Source organism: Bidens hawaiensis, unplaced genomic scaffold (genome assembly GCF_021521415.1).
Source record: "Bidens hawaiensis isolate Kalapana, Puna unplaced genomic scaffold, B.hawaiensis_p1.1 tig00024000_1, whole genome shotgun sequence".
Taxonomy (NCBI): Eukaryota; Viridiplantae; Streptophyta; class Magnoliopsida; order Asterales; family Asteraceae; genus Bidens; species Bidens hawaiensis.
Window position 1 is genome coordinate 100,873 of NW_027493776.1, and position 21,037 is coordinate 121,909.

The window sequence follows — 21,037 nt, forward strand, 5'->3', positions numbered from 1 at the left end:
TATAAGAACACAGAAGAACAGAGAAAAGTGATTACTGATGAGTTATGATGTTATTGGTTTGGTATGTACACATTGGCTATTGTTTCTTTTTCTCCGCTGTTCGAGGATTGAGCCTGAAAATGTTGGCTACGAGCAACATCTGGGATGCTTCTTTAATAGGGTTCAATCTTGTACCTGAAAATGTTGGCTACGAGCTTCAGAAGAGGCTTCTGTAATAGGGTACAAGTATGGTTGAATCTGAAAATGTGGGATACGAGCTTCTGGGTGTTACTTCTGTAATAGGGCACAATCTTTGGCGGATGGGGTTGAAGAAATGTAGATCATTCAACATGTCAGACCTTGAAATATGAATAACAGTAATCGAGTTAATATGTGGGGTAGTCAGGAGCATCTGACTATTTATGGGCCAACCAAGTTTAATTTATTTTCCGCATGTGAGAATTCCGCTTTGTGGAGGGAATTCTGTTGAAGAATGGTGATTCGCAATCACGAAGTTAATGATGTGTCTTTGTCTCCGATGATGAATCTGCATACAAACTAATCTGTTAAGGGGGAGTAGCTGTGGATCGGAAGCCTCTGTCATTTGCCCAATACATTATTAAGTCAGCGGAAGACGATATGAGCTTACACGTCTATATATTGGGATACACGCTAACGTTGAGGGGGAATTTCTATAGTTGGTTGTTTTTAAACAGATTGTTTTGTCTGAAGATGTCAGCAATGGAGAACACTTTGCATCATTAACTGAGAGTTCAGTCCAAGGGGAATCTGCTGCAATGATGGTATTCTACCACGTGATTATCAAGCCAGAGCAGAGATTGACTGAAGATTGCAAGAGGTGTTTACAGCAATTCGCAAGCAACGTCCAAGGGGGAATATGTTGGTGCATGTTCTGTGGCCGTCGCTTGGCGAATAGTTTAGATTGTTTATGTTGTATGTTGTACACCTAGATAGTGGTCCACGCCGAAAGTCATCCATTCGAAAGTGCATTTTCAAATGGATACTCATTCGATCGAACCAGTCTCTGATTCGATCGAATGAGTCTGCTATTCGATCGAATAGGACTCATTCGATCGAATGAGTCCTGATCGAATAGCAGTGGGTATAAATACCCAGCTTTCAGGCGTGGTTTGTTAAGGATTTGCGTGCCCGGCGCCCAGGTGCTTTCCGGATGAGGGGGGAGGCCATGCTCGACCTCCCCCTGCCATAGATCGTGATTTCAGTGTTTAACAAGCATGTAATCTTTCGTTTTTATCAATGAAATCGTTTGTTTCGTGTTTGTTTCTATCCGTCTTTGGTTATCAAACCTTCCGTCTCGAACCGGCTCGGATCGTCTCGGTCCCGACTGAACCAACAAATTTCCTCAAACAACGTGCTAAACGCAACAATTAACAATCTAGACAACCGAAATCCTAGGTTTCAATCTATCAACAATTGACCAATCAAACGATTGCCATAGCTCACAATACTAAATTATGATACATATGACATACCTAGAAGATGACGGAGCGAAAAACTTCAATTGATATAGCCCCGAAAGGACTTTAATTGGACGGCCGCCGGTTAAGCCTAAAACGAAAGAATCGATCAATAACGAGTCTAATATGTAGATTTTAGCATGCAAAGATGTATTTTATTACATAGGAAAATCATATAAATAAATTATGAAATTTTTACTAGATTTGCGTAAATATCTTTTCTAAAAATGTTTTTTTTATATTTTTCCAGTGTACACAAAAATCATAAAAATTCCTCCAACACAGAAAGGTACGTGCAGCTATTTAAGTGCGCAACAAAAGTTTTTTATTTGTTTAAAAATCAATACCAAACCAAACTAAATGATTCTAATTGGGTTAGAATACTAACTCAAAACATGAAGTTCCAAAGGTAGAACCAACAAATTTGGACTTGTCAAAAAAGAGTTATGATGTCGGGAAGACATACCAAAATTCGACTCCCCGCATCAGCTTTGGCACACGTTTTTATAAAATCATAAAATCTATTCAAATCTCGTCCAAAAACTACAAATTATACCTTTCTGGAAACTAAACTCAAAGTAGAATATCATGGAATCAAGAATTAATCAAAAACAATCATCAAGTTACAGACCAAACAATAAACAAATACGAATCTGTCAGCACATCTTTAAATCAAAACTCAAACCCTAACATGAATATGACATCTCTAGGGTTCAATAAACGGTTTTCAAGGGTGAAAGAGACAATCCTTTATGTAATACTAACCTTGAATTAGATCTTGGCACCTTGCAATGGCTGAAAAAATAAGAAAAATATGGAGTTGTGGCTGCCTGTTAGGAATGATCGGGCCAGCGGAAAAAGAATAGGAATTAGGCATTTAATATAATAATTTTACATTTATGTCCCCCAACTTGCATACTCTAATATCTTGGACCAAAAGTTGAATAACGCGACTCTCGAGAATGACTAGGAGGTCCTTTAAGAATGCCAAATCGGTTCCGGATAAAATACCAACTGTACAAGGCTTGATTCTTCTTAAAGAAAGTTAACAAAATTCAACGGGCGTTACAGTTCTTCTTCCGAGTATGTAATGTTTGTAGTTTCTACTTGTTCGGGTCGTTTTGAACTTAATGTTATATTGAAATTTATTTAACATTAGTGTTAGTTCATCATAAACAAACTTGACTCGCTTATGTATTTATTCTTGTTATTGTTCTTTTAGCCTTTTCCTTTATTATGTCAATCAAACTAAATTTCTATAAATTACTAAAAATCAAATAAAATCATTAAAATTTAAATAAAATTAATTATAAATTAAATTTTATCATCTTTCATATAAAAATCCAACCTTTCACATTCGTTAGGTTTCGTTAGGTTGCGTGCATTGTGCCATTATCCGAGTACGATGGTTGTCCCCACCTGGAAAAGGACCTCGCATGCGTTGTGTGATTATCCGAGTACGTTGGTTGTTACGAAAACTAGAATCGACCTTGCTTGCGTTTACACATGTTCATAGAATTGTATAGTTTTTATGTATGTATACCAAAACTGTGTGATTCTCGCCAACTACTTGCTAGTTGACCTTCTATTTTATATACATGATACAGGTACAAATATTAGAGGATGATACTTGGAAAAGACATTAGACTTAGGTTATTCAAACAATGGACAAACTGTATAGTTGTACTATTTATTGTAATTCTTCGTTACAAACTTGTGTATATGATGTTTAAATAAATTAATGATAATATTTTCACTTAATTGGGTCACATGTGTTTTGAGCAATCTGTATGTCACACTTAGGCGTTTCCGCTTAAGCCGGGGTGTTACATTTGGGTAGGATATATATCCTATCTATTCAATGGTTTATCGAGTCACTTACAAAAAAGTGATTCATATCATGGACTTGTGTGTTTATATGTTTACTTGTTTACGTGCATTGATTTCAATTTCAAGTGGTTGCCTCAATAAGTATGATCATATGCCTCCCTTTTCACTCAGGTCCATTGTATCAAGTGGAAAATGGACCCCCGATCTGAGTACGTTGGTTGTTACCGACTCAAAAGGACATTGCATGCGATGTAGTTATAATTTTCACAAGTTTCATGGAATTGCATGATTTTTACGTACTTATATAAAACTTGTGTTAACTCACCAACTATTCAATTAGTTGATCGTATTTTATATATATGCTACACGCACCGTTAGTAGAAGATGGCACATGGAGAAGAAACTAAACTTAAGTTACTTAAACAAATGGACAAAGTGTTTATTGTATTTATAATTCCTTGTATTCCTTATTGCAAACTTGTGTACTTGACTTGTAAATTAATTAATGATAATATTACCACCTAATAGTGTCACATGTGTTTTGAACAATCTATATGTCACACTCAGGCGTTTCCGCTTTAGCCGGGGTGTTACAGATTGGTATCAGAGCCGTGACTATAAGATAGGACACTAGATGTAGTGCCCTAGTTAGTTATAGCTTATTTGTTTATTTGTTTAGGTTATGTGATTAGAAATTATGTGAACCTTACTTGATTGTTCTTTGCACATGTTATTGCTTATTACTATTGATTCGTTTACGCCTCATTTACATAAGCACACACACAAGTCCAAGGCTTATACCTAAAACAAGGAATTTCAATCATTTTTTTTTCAATCTATTTCATTTCGGTTTCTGATATTTTTCTTCTTAAAGACGGTTTTACGTGGCGGGTATGTAGTAACTGTAAAGGGGACGTGCTTGTTTTCTGAACTTTTGACACTAAGATTAGTGAAACCTAAGGATAAGCAATGCCTACAAATCAATCAGACACCGACCCGGTTGCTTACATGGAGAGTTCAGAAAGGGCATGAAACCTATCAAGCCAAAGCGTACCACACCGAACGCCATATGGATTGCAACTTTATGCTTTCAAACGTGACCATGGTCTATTTGTGAATGGGATATGGTTACACTCCTTAGGATGTCATACAAGTCATGGTGGTTCATGCGACGTGTGACTCTAACCCTCAATATTTTACAATGTGTTTGAACTGAAAGTCTGTCAAGTCATGGTGATACACGAATATCCAACTTTCGGTTTGATTTGATTACACAATTTTGATTTTGTTTTGGAACATACAAGCTATGATTTCAAATACTCAATTGTTTATATGACGGTTTTAAAAAGTCATTGGGTTATGTGAATAGTCGATTTCCAATTTGTTTTCTTTATTGGTATATATTCATTATTCCTTATGATTGAAAATACGAAAAGTAATGGTGATACATGGATAGTCTATTTTCAATTCATTTTCTTCATATAATTCATTTATTATTGTGATTTTAATTGAAAATTCAAAAAATTATGGTGGTACATAAACATTCGATTTTCAATTCGATTTCACTACTTATATTAAGTTTGCATTAAATTCATATTTTATTTCAAAATTTGATATATTTTTCATATGTTTATTAAAAAATTTACGGGATTATTATTCTTGCTGACTCATAAGCATTTCAATTTCGATTTTAAATTTTTGGTTCATGCGATTTCATTACTTTACGATTTATAAAGATTGATTCCGATTTTAGGAATCTTTTATGTAAATTTTCTTTTGATTGTTAATAAGAATTTCATATTTACGTTCCATGTCACGTGAATTCTTCACTAACCACAACAATACGTGCAAACCCCAAAGCTATGCCCGAACCAATCTAGACCCAACCCAACTTTTGGACACTCAAATCTAACTCAACAAAGATACTTACACGGGAACCCACCCGTTGGGTAACACGTGTAAATCTACCACTCCGCTACCGCAATGCCTAAATATTCCAAACAGTGATAAAATCGACCATTATGTTTTGCCAAGAACGTATACATATTTAACACCTATTTATTCCGACGACTTGTTACCCAACCATTTATCCCCACCATGTGCTCGTGTTTCGAGTTTGCTATCATTATGATGACCCTAGCACACCTGTCATATTTGGAAAGGCCTAATGTGACATTTGAGCCAAAACGAGGTACACCTCATTACGTATTTACTGATTAAGCAAATAAACGCATTTTGCGTAACAAGCGAACGATTAACTGAACGCGTCGGGTTATGACCCAGATATCTCGGGGGGGGGGGGGGGGCATTTATAAGTGATATACGATCTATACAAGCTAAAATATTAGAAATATGGTCTTAATTTGATAGCAAACAAGTTAAACGAAAACATGCTCGTTTAACCACCCGCCATAGAATTAAACGCGAAAGATAGTTACAAACCAAGCATTGTATCATCCGTTAAGCCGAAAAAGACTTACCAAACACTTATTTGAAATGTTTTAAGCGATCCGTGAAAATATTTTTGATTTTTACAAACATATAGTATGTTTTTATAATTTTACACAAAACTAGCCGAAAAACACTCGTTTTCGCGTTGTTTAACGCACCCGATAAGTTTTTCATGCCAAAAACCGAACCCAAACTAAATTTGGACCGGGCTTTTCGTATTTGGGCTTGAGAAATCAGAAACTTGGGCCAAAATGGGCCCAAGGGGGGCCCATGATGGTCCGATCGCAGCCGCCACCCCCCCCCCCTTTGTTTATTCTTTCACATTTAAACTAGGTTCAAGCCATTTTAACATCATTTCTTGGAAAAATCTGGACACCCCTTCTGTTTCAGCCAGAAAACTTCCAAAACCCTAAGGTAAGGGCTTAAATAAGTAGCTTTTTTACTTGTTTGAACTTGTTTAATACCATAAAAACATGTCTTGGTTACTAAAAATCATTCCTAATCGTGTAAAAATCCTAAAAATGGTCCATAAACATGTTTTGATCATACACATGGTAAGGAACCTGTTTTGATAGTTTTTTTGGCCATAAACACGGATTAAAGGGTTGACACGACGTTTTTACGGTTCAAAAGTTCGTTTTTGTACACTAGCCGAAACCCTAACTTAAGGGCTGTTATGTTGATGAAATATTGCCTGGTTTGTGATATAGGACTTGTACCTAGCTTGCTTAGAAGCACAAGAACCTGAAAACTTGATTAAAAGGTCGGAAACGAGCCAAACCCGCTGAGGTAATGCCGAAACACTCGCTTACGGGCTATTTAGGTTAAGGTTGTGATGTGCATATTGTTAGGACTTGAAATTTTGCAGGACATCAGGGATCATGTCAGTGAGTCCCTGTTTAAATTTGGTAATTTTTCGACCGTCCGAGAATATTTGGCGAATTTATTACCGAATTGTGACGTTTATTTGGGAAAAATAGATAAAATACTTCAAAAATTATGAAATTTTTCTGGGAAATCAGATTTGATGTATTTTGATCACATATGAAATTTGGATCATTTGGAGAAGTTTAAAGGCGTTTTGTTTATTTGCGTTCGTGTGAATTTTACTGCCGAATTTGGGTCGAAAAGAATATCGCACGAGCTTTTTACATTCTGGAATTGATACAAGTTGATTTGCGACATGATTTGAGTATTCAGGAATTTTTGGTGAATTTTTGGAAATTGTTTGGGGTAAACGGACGATTTTCAGACGAAATATAGCTGATAAAATGAATTTTTATAAATTAATAAATCAGTAAATAAATTCCAGAAATATTTTTATAAAAATCTACATATTTTAATTGATAAGTGGTTAAATTTTCATAATTTAGTGATTAACGGTTAATTAGTTATGCTAATTTGAATATTAAACAAATTCAATTTTTATAAAAACCGGCAAGTTTGCGACTAACGAACCTGCGAGTATATCAAAACACCAAGAGAGATCAAAAATCATATTTTTGGACTAATTAAGTGAAAATAAACTTTTCTATGAGAAACCTGGACAATCCGGGTGGATTGTGTGCGTTTCTTCTCAAATCAAACTGAATAAACGGAAACCGGCCCCGTGGCTAATCCGGGACCCTAATAGGCGATCCTTCTTTATAACTTAATCATTTTGTTAACCAATACATTTACCTAAGCTTATTTCCCCATAACTGTTTTCTGAACGCGTAAACGAACAACTTGGCCCAGCTGGGAAAACGGGAATCTGAGCCAAGTTCGGTTTTAAGTATTAGACATTGAACAACATCACAACCTAAGCCTATTGCCACTTTCTGGCCGTTCCAGCTACACCCAGATTAGTTATACAGCCCAGTTTAGTATTGAGATTATAATAATATTAAAATATTAATATTATTATAATATTAATTATAGGAACTACTGATAGCGGACTAAACAAACCACGAGTTGATACAGTACGGTATATCTACAAAGCCGTGAGTTTCATGACCCCACTTTTAAACTGTTTTACGAACTTTTGGGGTGAAAAGCATGTTTGATTACATATACATACCTGAAACATGTACTGATGTGAATTATCTAAGTGCTAACACACGAAAGTCCCCACGATAACAGTGATTAACTTCGAGCAGGTGGCTTGTGAATAGTACTATTGGTTTGACAAACCCAAACGGAATCGGCCTGGTTGCCGTGTCACATAGCGCCGTTTGCACATGACCATATTTATACAAACAGGCTATGTAGTGTTAGACATAGCTACCGGGACACGTTGTGGGCGGAAAGGGGCCACAGTGGTTGATTGAGCGTGGGAAATGGAGGCACGCAGCACGAACAGTCCAGGCTTCACTGTAGCTTAGCATAATTACATCACATACATCATTTACATACATACATACTTATTTCATAATTACAAGTGTTGACTTGTGAACACTCATTACTGTTTTCTTGAAACTCGTGAAACTCACCAACTCTAGTAGTTGACCCGTTTTAAATTGCTTTTCAGGTGTACCTAAATCGGAATGATTGGGTGATCTGTTACTTGCCTGAAGTGTGTGGTTGATGCTATGTGAATAGAAGCAAGGGCGTTATTAGTAAGAATGTATAGTTAACGAACTAGTTTTGTTTGTATCACTTAGACTGTTAAACAATGATAGAACAAAGAAATGTAATATATTGTAAATTAATTTGTAATGTTTCTTTATAAACAATGTATTGATATCAGAGGTGTCTGTTACATTCCCGTTTTACGCTTCTGCATTGTGTTAGTCGGGGTGTGACACCTAACTTGTTTCCGCCATGCCATACTTTATCTCACATCCATTGTTCACTTAAAAGTTTATTCTTTCTGGCATCAATGCTTAATCTTTTCAAACTCATCAAACATGCTTAAATTTTTAAATAATTAAATTTTTCATGCAAATTTTCCCACGGTTATTCCTCTTATAAACACCTTTTACGTAAATTTTCAGATCTCGATTATTTTAAATAGTCATTTAACAAATATATATATCCATATATATTCAAAAGTATTTCGTTACACAAAGTATAATCAAAACATTTTCCTAAAAGAAATTTCATTTTAACCAAATGGGTTATCCCCAATATTATTTTTATTACTATCCGTAAAATCATTATTATTACTATCATTTTTGAAATTATTATTATTATTATTATTTTTATTATTATTATTAGTAGTAGTAGTAGTCGTCATCGTCTTTCAAAAAGATCTTTAAAATAAGATTATTTTTTTTGTTAAATAAAATTTGTTATAAATTACTTTTATCACCTTTCACTCAATAACCAACTTTTTCATACTTGTTAAATTCATGAGTCCCGTTAATATAATATTATCACCATAACAGTTTTATTAGTAAGTTATAACATTTGACGATCCTACATAATGTTTTCATAAGACATAACCCGACAGAAAATCTTTTACACTAAAAGGTTTAATAAAGTTTCACAAACTTTAGCACTTACTAAATATTTCTTTGCAAACTATTTTTCTTGAGTTATAAAAACATCACTGTAACATCCGCATTCTAAGAATAATAAATATCAGAAAGTTTATTGTTAACTGTGTGTCGTTAGTTTAATTGTGTGTGTGTTTATGTTTGGATAAGGTTTTGGTTGGAATGGGAAGTGGGTGGTGGGGCCTTTAGACCCTCTATATATATATCCCATCTTCTTATCCATTCCATTTCTTTACACAACACCCACACTCAAGAACACACACTTTCTCTCTATCACCCGAATCCAATCCCAAGCCAAAAGAAGGAAGAACCTCGTGTGTAAACGTCATCAAACACCAAGAAACACATCCAGATAATTGGGTTTGTCCGGATCTGAACTGAACCCGGAGCAAAAGGTAAGCTTCGGCCAAAGGGTTAAGTTTTATGGTTAGAATCGACATGCAAACTGATAGAATGATAGATCGGGTTGTAGAACGTAAGAAAAACATAAACTTGGTAAGTTATAACCTCACGGGGGTGTTATAGGACAAAAAGATAACGTTCGGACCACGAAAAACGCGGGTATACAAAGTTGGTACGACCCAAAACCCATAAAAGGAGTAGAATCGGGTCCTAAGGAAGAGTCTTAGAGGAAAATGGCCTTAAAATAGTAAAAAAAAATGAAGTAAAAAGGGGTTTTCCGCATGAAAAAGGGCTTCGCTTCGCACGCCATGCGAAGTGAAATTTCATGCGGAGCGAAATCACATGCAAAGCGAAATTGCATGCGAAGCGAATTCGCAAAAAAAGTGAAATCGCATGCGAAGCGAAATCGCATGCGAAGTGAAACCTTCCCAAGCGAAGCGAACCTTCCCATACGAAGCGAAACCTTCCCATGCGAAGCGAAACTTCCCATGTGAAGCGAAATTCCATGCCAAATTCCATGCGAAATGGCCATGCGAAATTTCATGAAATCTATTTTCTAATGCGTTTTTGATAAAGGACAGCTCAACCCCAGCTAGGGTCTCTGCTCCTTGGACCCTGCTAGGGGCTGCCGCCCCTAGACCACGCTACAATGGTCTCTGCCCCTGGACCCCCATTAGCTAAGGGTTTCATTAACTTATAGGTAAGTAGTAATGGATAAATGACACACGTAATGTGTTGTACAGTTAGCCGTGCACAACTAAGGAAGGGCATTACCATTAACGGCGAGAGAAACCGACTTCAGGTGAGTTCTAGCCCCATTTCTCTTTGAAATGTTTTCGGGGCTGTGTGCATACTTGTAAGACGATCAACATACAAACTTATATGATTAATGTGAAATGATTAATGTAAGAATGAAAGAGAGATGTTAAAACTTGCATGTGTTAGTTGTTTAACTTAACATGATAGTAAGACTCAGGGTGGCAGTCTCTTCTAATACCTGCGCAAGAATAGTAAGAGTCAATTGTAAGAATCAGGGTGGCAGGCCCTTCTAATACCTGGGCAAGAATAGTAAGAGTCTAATGTAAGAGTCAGGGTGGGAGGCCCTTCTAATACCTGGGCAAGAATAGTAAGAGTCTAATGTAAGAGTCAGGGTGGCAGGCCCTTCTAATACCTGGGCAAGAATAGTAAGAGTCTAATGTAAGAGTCAGGGTGGGGGGCCCTTCTAATACCTAGGCAAGAATAGTAAGAATCTAATGTAAGAGTCAGGGTGGCAGGCCCTTCTAATACCTGGGCAAGAATAGAGTGGCCGACTCTATGATATCGGTGCAAGAGGTCGGGCGGCAGACCCTTATAATATCTGTGCAAGAGGTCGGGTGGCAGACCCTTACAATATCTATGCAACAATGTATGTATAATTGTATGTTTGTAAGAATGTGTAAGAATAATCCTATAAACTGTTAAACTAGAACTCACTCAGCGTCGCTGACTTTTAGTATGCACGCAGGCAAATAGGTTGAGGCAGCTGGCTTGAGGAGGGACACGTGGCATGGACCGGAGAGACTGGCATCTCGGGATAGAAGTTTAATGAATTGTGATGTTGTGTTAACACAATTCAACTTTTGTTTAAGACAAGATTTGCTTTTTTTGTAATATGATGGTGAATGTTTAATTATTCCGCGAAAGTTTTAATTAACTCTGATTTTAGAACTGTGTTTATGAGTAAATCCAACACCAAAGTAGGGTTATCAGGAACGGGGCCTTACAAGTTGGTATCAGAGCATAAGTTCAAGAGAGCAAGCATCCGTTATGCTTAAACTCGAAAAGAGAATGGGACTTAGGGTAGAAAAGAAAGAAGATGCTAGTCCAAGAATGCCATGTGTCACTCAAGCAAGCTTAGAAAGTGATCATCTTGTAAGTTGATCTTGCGTAAAGTAAAGAATGAGTAAGAAAGCTAACTTGATTTCTTGATATAGAAATGTTTGTTTATATGTGATGATTTGAAAGGTACGATTGTCTAACTGTTATAAGTAGAACCTAGCACAAGTGGACTCACAAAAGGAAGTGTTTAGGACACCGAGAGTAACGTGAGCAGCTAGTCACAGCTGGCCACTATTATTACCTGTTAGCCTTACTATCCTCGTACTAAATAGTTCATAAAGTGACGACGTTTGTGTTTTCCTATAGAATACGAATGGCTGGTGCTAAGAAGACTGCTGGACAAGGGAGTCGCATGAGTCGACGTGGTAGACCACGTGTTACCCAAGTACCCCCCGAGCAACCGATTATCGAGTCTGATGGAGAAAGAAGTGTTACCGTGCGAGACGAAGGGAATCAGCTCGACCCGGCGATTCAAGCTGCCATCACTCAGGCAGTAGCTGCTGCTATGCTGAATCACCAACAAGAAAAGTCAACCGCAAGCCGTGCAGAAATTGTTGAGAAGACTGGAGAGGGTAGTAAGAAGGACGAAGAAACTGACAAAGAGGAATCAAGTGAAGATGGGTCTGTGAAGGTCAGTGACGATAAGAGAGGCCGAGGTGGCTGCAGCTACAGGTTGTTTAAAGGTTGTGACCCGCCAAAGCTGTCTGGTACGGGGAATTCCATCGCTACTCTCCAATGGATAACCGCAATGGACAAGGTTATCCGAATTAGCAAGTGCCATCCCAACCAAGCTGTGGGCTTCGCTACCCAATCATTTGTTGATGAAGCTATGTTTTGGTGGGAAACTGTTGAACAGAGGAAGACTGCTGCAGAAATCAAGGCTATGAAGTGGGAAGACCTGAAGGAAATGGTTATGAAGAAGTTCTGTGCAGACGCTGAAGTGGAGAGGGCAGAGATGAAGTTCCTGAATTTGAAGGCAGGAAAGATGATGACCTCGCAGAAATGGTTTACGATGACCTGGGCGTGGACGATGTGGTAGTGGAAGAGTAAAAGGAGAAGAAGTGGGTTGCTCCTGCTAAGCGACTAGGTACTCCGTTGTTGAATTCAAGGGAAAAGAAGCAGAAGGTGTGGGAGAAGAAGCCATGCAAGAATTGTGGGAAGATGCACGGTGGAGAATGTAAGTGGGGTGCAGGGGTGAACGCTTGCTACAAGTGTGGGAAGACAGGGCACTACTCTCGCGATTGTAACAGTGAGCCGGTGTGTTACAAATGTGGAATGACTGACCATATGGCAAGAGAGTGCTCGGTAAGTGTAGCTGGGGGAAGTGTTAAGAAGGTGACTGACCATAATAGGCCAAAGACCAGAGCCTACATGTTGACACGAGAGCAAGCCAAGCATATTCCTGATGTTGTGACAGGTACATTTCTAGTAAACGGTATTTCCGCTTCAGTATTGTTTGACTCAGGTGCGACTAGGAGTGTCGTTGCTACCTCATTTTGTATGGAACCTAAGATGATTTGTTTTCATGTGCCTGAAACTTTTATGGTAGAAACCGCTAGTGAGACCTCGATTAGAATTATGAGAATGGTTAAGAATTGCAAGATAGAGTTAGAAGGACACAAATTCCCTACTACCCTGTATGTGATGACCTTAAAAGGATTCGATATAGTATTGGGGATGGATTGGTTGTCTGAATTCGAAGCTCAGATAGTGTGCAAGAGTAGATTGATAAGACTGAAGACTTCGAATGGTGGTACAGTAACGGTTTATGGTGATAGAGAAAGTTCAGGGCTTAACATCATTTCGATGAGAAAAGCCGAGGGTTTGTTAAGGCGAGGGTGCAGTGCCTACCTGGCGTATGTTGTCAAAGCTACGGCCGAGACGAAGGAAGTGAAAGACATTCTTGTAGTGTGTGACTACCCAGAAGTATTCCCTGAGGACCTTCTGGGGTTCCCACTGGAACGAGAAGTAGAATTGCAGATAGAGTTAATGCCAGGAGCACAGCCCGTCGCGAAAGCACCTTATCGTCTGGCGCTCTCTGAGATGAAAGAGTTAATGTCCCAACTACAAGAACTCCTCGACAAAGGTTTCATAAGGCCGAGTGTTTCCCCGTGGGGCGCGCCGGTGTTGTTTGTTAAGAAGAAAGATGGGAGTATGAGGATGTGTATCGACTACAGAGAATTGAATAAGCTTACGGTAAAGAATAGATACCCGTTGCCATGGATTGATGATTTGTTTGACAAGGTGCAAGCTGGTTCTCGCGTATAGATCTCAGATCAGGTTATCATTAGTTGAGGGTGAAAGAGGCAAACATCCCGAAGACAGCGTTTCGGACACGGTACGAACACAACAAGTTCCTCGTGATGTCTTTTGGCTTAACAAATGCTCCCGCAGCATTTATGGATATGATGAATAAAGTATGTCCGCTAATGTTAGACAAGTCGGTTATCGTTTTCATTGACGATTTATTGATTTATTCGAAGAGCAGTCTGACCACGCCAAGCATCTGAAAGAAGTGTTGGAAGTATTGAAAGTCGAGAAATTGTATGCTAAGTTCTCAAAGTGTGCGTTCTGGTTACTAGAGGTGCAGTTTCTATGTCACATAATTAATCCTGAGGGGATTACAGTAGACCCAGCAAAGATTGAAGCGATAACGAATTGGAAGACGCCACGAAACCCAACTGAGATACGCAGTTTCCTAGGGTTGGCTGGCTATTATAGGAGATTCATTCCGGGTTTCTCCAAGATAGCCTCCTCGTTGACCGTTATGACCCGAAAGACTATGGTGTTCAGTTGGGGTAGGTTTCAGGAAGAGACATTTGAAGAGCTAAAGAAAAGACTCACTCAGGCTCCAATCTTTGTTCTGCCTGGTGGTGGAGAAGATTTAGTAGTTTGCACTGATGCTTCATACCAGGGGTTAGGTTGCGTGTTGATGAAACGAGAGAATGTCATAACCTATGCGTCTAGACAGTTGAAGGTTCATGAATGTACATACCCGGTGCACGACTTAGAGTTAGCAGCCGTGGTGCATGCTCTCAAGATTTGGAGGCACTACTTGTATGGTACTAAGTGTACAATTTATACAGATCATAAGAGCTTGAAGTACTTCTTTGAGCAGAAAGAGTTGAACATGACGCAGAGAAGGTGGTTAGAACTGATAAAGGATTATGACTGTGAGATCAAGTATTATTCCGGGAAGGCTAATATAGTCACTGACGCCTTAAACCAGAAGAATGCAAAACTCATCGCGACGGTAAAGTCCTACAAGTTGATCATCAACTCAGATTTCTTTGAAGAGATCTGTAAGGTGCAGACAGAAGTGTTATCTGATGAAGGGTTAATGAAGAAAGAAAGGATTTTTGGGCAACATACAGAATTGATAGATAATACTCATGGTGTGAAGACCAGGTTTGACCGGATGTGGATTCCACGTCATGGAGATCTTAGAGGACGAGTCCTAGACGAAGCGCATAAGTCTCGATACTCGATTCATCCAGGATCCACCAAGATGTATCAAGACCTGAAGAAAGATTATTGGTGGCCGGGTATGAAGAATGAAGTGGTAGATTATGTCGGTAAGTGCTTGACATGCTTGCAGGTCAAAGCCGAGCACCAGAAATCGCATGGAAAGATGCAGCCGTTGGAGATACCCGAATGGAAATAGGAGCACATCACCATGGATTTCATAACTAAGCTACCGCGTACAGCTAAGAATCATAATAACATATGGGTGATTGTGGACCGTTTGACGAAAAGTGCTCACTTTCTGCCTATACGAGAGGCTATCTCGTCAGAAACGTTAGAAAATATGTTCGTGAAGGAAGTTGTAACGAAACATGGAGTGACGTTATCGATTGTGTCCGATAGAGGTACCGGCTTTACTTCAAGATTTTGGAAGAAGTTCCATGAAGCCATTGGAACAAGACTGAACATCAGCACAGCGTATCATCCTCAAACAGACGGGCTGTCTGAAAGGACTATCCAAACCCTTGAGGATATGCTACGTGGTTATGTGTTAGATTTTGGAGGAAGCTGGGACGATCATTTGCACCTGGCGGAATTCTCTTACAACAATAGCTACCATTTGAGTATTGGTATGCCGCCGTTCGAGATGTTGTATGGAAGACGTTGCAGAACTCCCGTATGTTGGGGAGAAATTGGTAAGAAAGAAATTGGAAGTTTAGAAATGGTCCAAGAGACCTACTCAAAGTTTGACCAGATAAAGGCCAGAATGAAAGCTGTTCAAGATTGTCAGAAGTCATATGCCGATAAACGAAGACGGCCCATCGAGTTTAATGTTGGTGACAGCGTGATGCTCAAGGTTTCCCCTTGGAACGGGATTATACGTTTTAGAAAGAGGGGAAAGTTGAGTCCAAGATACATTAGGCCATTCAGAATTTTAGCCCGAGTAGGCGAAGTGGCTTACAAGCTTGATCTACCCGACGAATTGGAAGGAATTCACTGTACCTTCCATGTTTCCCATCTGAGGAAATGTCTAGCTAATGATATGTCTCACCTGCCCCTTCTAGACATTGAGGTAGACGAGCAACTGAATTATGTTGAGCAGCCGTTGAGATAGTTGACCGCAAGTAAATGCAGCTTCATCATAAGGTTATTCCCTTGGTGAAGGTGATATGGAAGCACCGTAAAGGATCGGATGCTGCTTGGGAAGTTGAAGAAGAGATACGCAAGTTTTACCCACATTTGTTTAGTTGTAATAGTTAGGTTTCGGGGACGAAACCTCTTTTAAAGATGGTAGACTTGTAGCATCCGCATTCTAAGAATAATAAATATCAGAAAGTTTATTGTTAACTATGTGTCGTTAGTTTAATTGTGTGCGTGTTTATGTTTGGATAAGGTTTTGGTTGGAATGGGAAGTGGGTGGTGGGGCCCTTAGACCCTCTATATATATATCCCATCTTCTTATCCATTCCATTTCTTTACACAACACCCACACTCAAGAACACACACTTTCTCTCTATCACCCGAATCCAATCCCAAGTCAAAAGAAGGAAGAACCTCGTGTGTAAACGTCATCAAACACCAAGAAACACATCCAGATCTTTGGGTTTGTCCAGATCTGAACCGAACCTAGAGCAAAAGGTAAGCTTCGGCCAAAGGGTTAAGTTTTATGGTTAGAATCGACATGCAAACTGATAGAACGATAGATCGGGTTGTAGAACGTAAGAAAAACATAAACTTGGTAAGTTATAACCTCACGAGGGTGTTATAGGACAAAAAGATGATGTTCGGACCATGAAAAATGCGGGTATACAAAGTTGGTACGATCCAAAACCCATAAAAGGAGTAGAATCGGGTCCTAAGGAAGAGTCTCAGAGGAAAATGGACTTAAAATAGTAAAAAAAAATGAAGTAAAAAGGGGTTTTTCGCATGAAAAAGGGCTTCGCATCGCATGCCATGCGAAATCCTAGAATTTTCGCATCGCACGCATGCGAAGCGAAATTGCATGCGATGCGAAATCGCATGCGAAGCGAAACCTTCCCATGCGAAGCGAAACCTTCCCATGCGAAGCGAAACCTTCCCATACGAAGCGAAACTTCCCACGCGAAACGAAATTCCATGCGAAATTTCATAAAATCCATTTTCTAATGCGTTTTTTATAAAGGGCAGCTCAACCCTAGCCAGGGGCTCTGCCCCTTGGACCCTGCTAGGGGCTGCCGCCCCTAGACCCCGCTACCAGGGGCGCTGCCCCCGGACCCCCGTTAGCTGAGGGTTTCATTAACTTAGATGTAAGTAGTAATGGATAATTGACACGCGTAATGTGTTGTATAGTTAGCCGTGCACAGCTAAGGAAGGGCATTAACATTAACGGTGAGAGAAACCGACTTCAGGTGAGTTCTAGCCCCATTTCTCTTTGAAATGTTTTCGGGGCTGTGTGCATACTTGTAAGAAGATCAACATACATACCTATATGATTAATGTGAAATGATTAATGTAAGAATGAAACAGAGATGTTAGAACTTACATGTCTTAGTTGTTTAACTTAACATGATAGTAAGAGTCAGGGTGGCAGGCCCTTCTAATTCCTGGGCAAGAATAGTAAGAGTCTAATGTAAGGGTCAGGGTGGCAGGCCCTTCTAATACTTGGGCAAGAATAGAGTGGCCGACTCTATGATATATGTGCAAGAGGTCGGGCGGCAGACCCTTAGAATATCTGTGCAAGAGGTCGGCTGGCAGACCCTTACAATATCTGTGCAACAATGTATGTATAATTGTATGTTTGTAAGAATGTGTAAGAATAATCATATAAACCGTTAAACTAGAACTCACTCAGCGTCGCTGACTTTTAGTATGCACGCAGGCAAATAGGTTGAGGCAGCTGGCTTGAGGAGGGACACGTGGCATGGACCGGAGAGACTGGCATCTCGGGATAGAAGTTTAATGAATTGTGATGTTATGTTAAGACAATTCAACTTTTGTTTAAGACAAGATTTGCTGTTTTTGTAATATGATGGTGAATGTTTAATTATTCCGCGAAAGTTTTAATTAACTCTGATTTTAGAACTGTGTTTATGAGTAAATCCAACACCAAAGTAGGGTTACCGGGAACGGGGCCTTACAATCACAATTTTACTGACTTTCACGAACTTAAACAACTATCAACAATTATTTCATTTCCTTCCTCTATCAATGCCAATGAGTTTCGAGTTAACAAGTCATATCATCGCCCCTATAATAATTTCCATACCACAAACCCACCTTCGAGAAGACAGGCATATAGATATATTGTTATATATATGTGTGTGTGTGTGTGTATATAAATATATAATTTCGTTTGGACATTATCAAAATAATTGTTATCGATTTCTTTCAAAGATTGTTTACGAATTTAATATTGAGTTTGGTTATTCGTTAATTTGTGAACTATTTTCATTCATAGTTGCACTTTGAATCGGTTTACTTTGTTATTTCAATCCCGTGGTCTGTAACCGATTTCCCATAAATGTAATCGTTTAGTGGGAATTTGGACTATGAGCATGTTATATACATGTTGAGTTTGTTGTTACATAGATTGTTTTGATTGTTTGAGTAGTCCTAGTTCAGCTCAATGTTTTATTCGAAGCATCTTGCATTAGTGATTTCAATGGTTTATCAATTTGATCAAGGTTTTACTATGATTTTGAAGTTTCAATTATTTTATTCTCGATGTTTTATCAATTTGAGACCAAAGTTGTACTTTGATCTCGAAGTTAATTATTTATTCCGTTATTCTTAACGTCAATGTTGTCCTTATTTCCGTTGATAGTTTATTTGGAGTTTTCATCTGTTTAAACAATTCATTATTGACTCAAAGGATTTAATCTTTATTTAAAGATTTTTGGAACTCTAGGTGCATTTTGTGTAAAATATTCAAAATATAACCACCGTCGGCCACCGCAATGAATTTCCGGCGAAAAACAATAACAACCAAAACTCGTTTTTAACATCGGATAATGATTGAAATTTATTTCTCCATCAATGTAAAACGCTAATCAACCATTATACCATGTCATAACGATCTATTAAGGCCGGTTTAATTCGTCCAACAGCCTGACTATTATTAAATTGCAATACCAGTTAATAAAACTCCAACTGCACAAATGAGAGTATAAATAGACCAAGCAACAACGTCTAAACATGCTCACAATATCCAATCGTACTAAAATCCTGTCTAAGTATACCAATTAATTCGTCAAGGTTCTTAAACTCCGGCCATCTTTGACCATCTTCAAACTGAAACAATTGCAGGTAAAATTTTTATGCTTTTTGATCGTTTGTGGCGACCAAACAAAACCCCTAAGCTAATTAAACCAAACAAAGATCATATTAGATTTCTAGGGTTTCTTTAAAGATGATGAACTTGTAACATGAATATATATATTTAACCATTTCAATTTCTAAACCAAATTGTAAGCTAGTTCGGTTGATTAAGTCCTTGTCTTACAACCTTAAGATTAAGGTTCGAACCCGGGTCAGCATGCTTTCAAATGTTTAAATTTTTAAAACTAGTTTTCTATGTAACTTAAATCAAATATATTTTTATAAACAAAAATAAATGACTAAATATTATTAAAAAAATCAAATAAAATTATTTTTAGTTAAATAAAATTAACTACAAATTAATTTGACAAAATTTCACCTAAAAACCCAATTTTTTTGTAATGTTTTGTAAGGACCCACTGATATAATATAATTATTATTGCATTTTGTTAATTTTTATAATACACTAACATAAACGTTTTGAGATAGATTAGACCAATAAAATTTCTTATTTCAAAAATAATAAAACTCTCTTATTAAATAATAAATTATTAATTAAATTGTATTAAAATGATTTAAACCGTTAAAAGTTAGTTTATAATTCATTAACTTTATAATTAGCTTTATTTCGTTAAACTTTATACTTTGTTAACATAATCACTTTCGAGTTAAAACTATCGTTAAAATCCGTAACTCGTGAAAATTACATTCCTCAGAATAGCGTTAAATTATTATTCTAATTATAATTAAAATAATATTTAATTATTTTAAAATCGTTGAAAGCCTGTTAACAATTGAAATAATATTATATAAAATGCTATTAAGATACACGCAAAATCCTTTAACTAAATAATTAACTCTTGTTATCCCGTTAGCTAGACTATAAATTTTCGTATTTAATTTATTTATAGTTTGAAAAACCCAATTTTTTCGTAATGCTATGTAAGGACCCGCTGATAAAATATAATTATTATTGTATTTTGTTATTTTTTATAATACAAACATAAACGTTTTCGAGATAGATTAGACAAAATAAAATTTCTTATTCCACGAATAATAAAACTCACTTATTAAATAATAAATTATTAATTAAATAGTATTAAAATGATTTAAACCGTTAAAAGGTAGTTTATAATTCATTAACTTTATAATTATCTTTATTTCGTTATAATTAGCTATATATACTAAATAATTAGCTTTATTTCGTTAAACTTTATACTTCGTTAACATAATCACTTTCGAGTTAAAACTATCGCCAAAATCCGTAACTCGTGAAAATTACATTCTTCATAATAGCGTTAAATTATTATTCAAATGATAATTAAAATAATATTTAATTAATTTAAAATCGATAAAAGCCCGTTAACATTTGAAATAATATTATATAAAATGCATTTAATTTACACGCGAAATCCTTTAACTAAATAATTAGCTTTATATTTCATTAACTTTATAATTAGCTTTATTTTGTTAAACTTTATACTTTGTTAACAAAATCACTTTCGAGTTAAAACTATCTTTAAAATCCGTAACTCGTGAAAATTACATTCCTCATAATAGCGTTAAATTATTATTCTACTTATAATTAAAACAATATTTAATTAATTTAAAATTGTTAAAAGCCGTTAACATTTGAAATAATATTATATAAAATGCTATTAAGTTAAACGCGAAACCCTTTAACTAAATAATTAGCTTTGATTATCCCGTCATAATCACTTTCGTTGATTTTTATAATACACTAACATAAACGTTTTC

At 37.2% G+C, this 21,037-nt stretch overlaps 1 protein-coding gene across 1 annotated transcript; it reads left to right on the forward strand.

The window, feature by feature from the left end:
• The first annotated feature begins 15,704 nt into the window (after positions 1–15,704).
• On the forward strand, positions 15,705–16,097 carry LOC143568501 (uncharacterized). Its single transcript, XM_077054653.1, has one exon. The coding sequence runs from the start codon at positions 15,705–15,707 to the stop codon at positions 16,095–16,097; it is 393 nt and encodes a 130-aa protein (XP_076910768.1).
• The last annotated feature ends 4,940 nt before the right edge of the window (positions 16,098–21,037 follow it).

Bases quoted from the DNA above. Each gene is read 5' to 3' on its own strand.
- LOC143568501 (XM_077054653.1), top strand. From the start codon at position 15,705: ATGGTCCAAGAGACCTACTCAAAGTTTGACCAGATAAAGGCCAGAATG.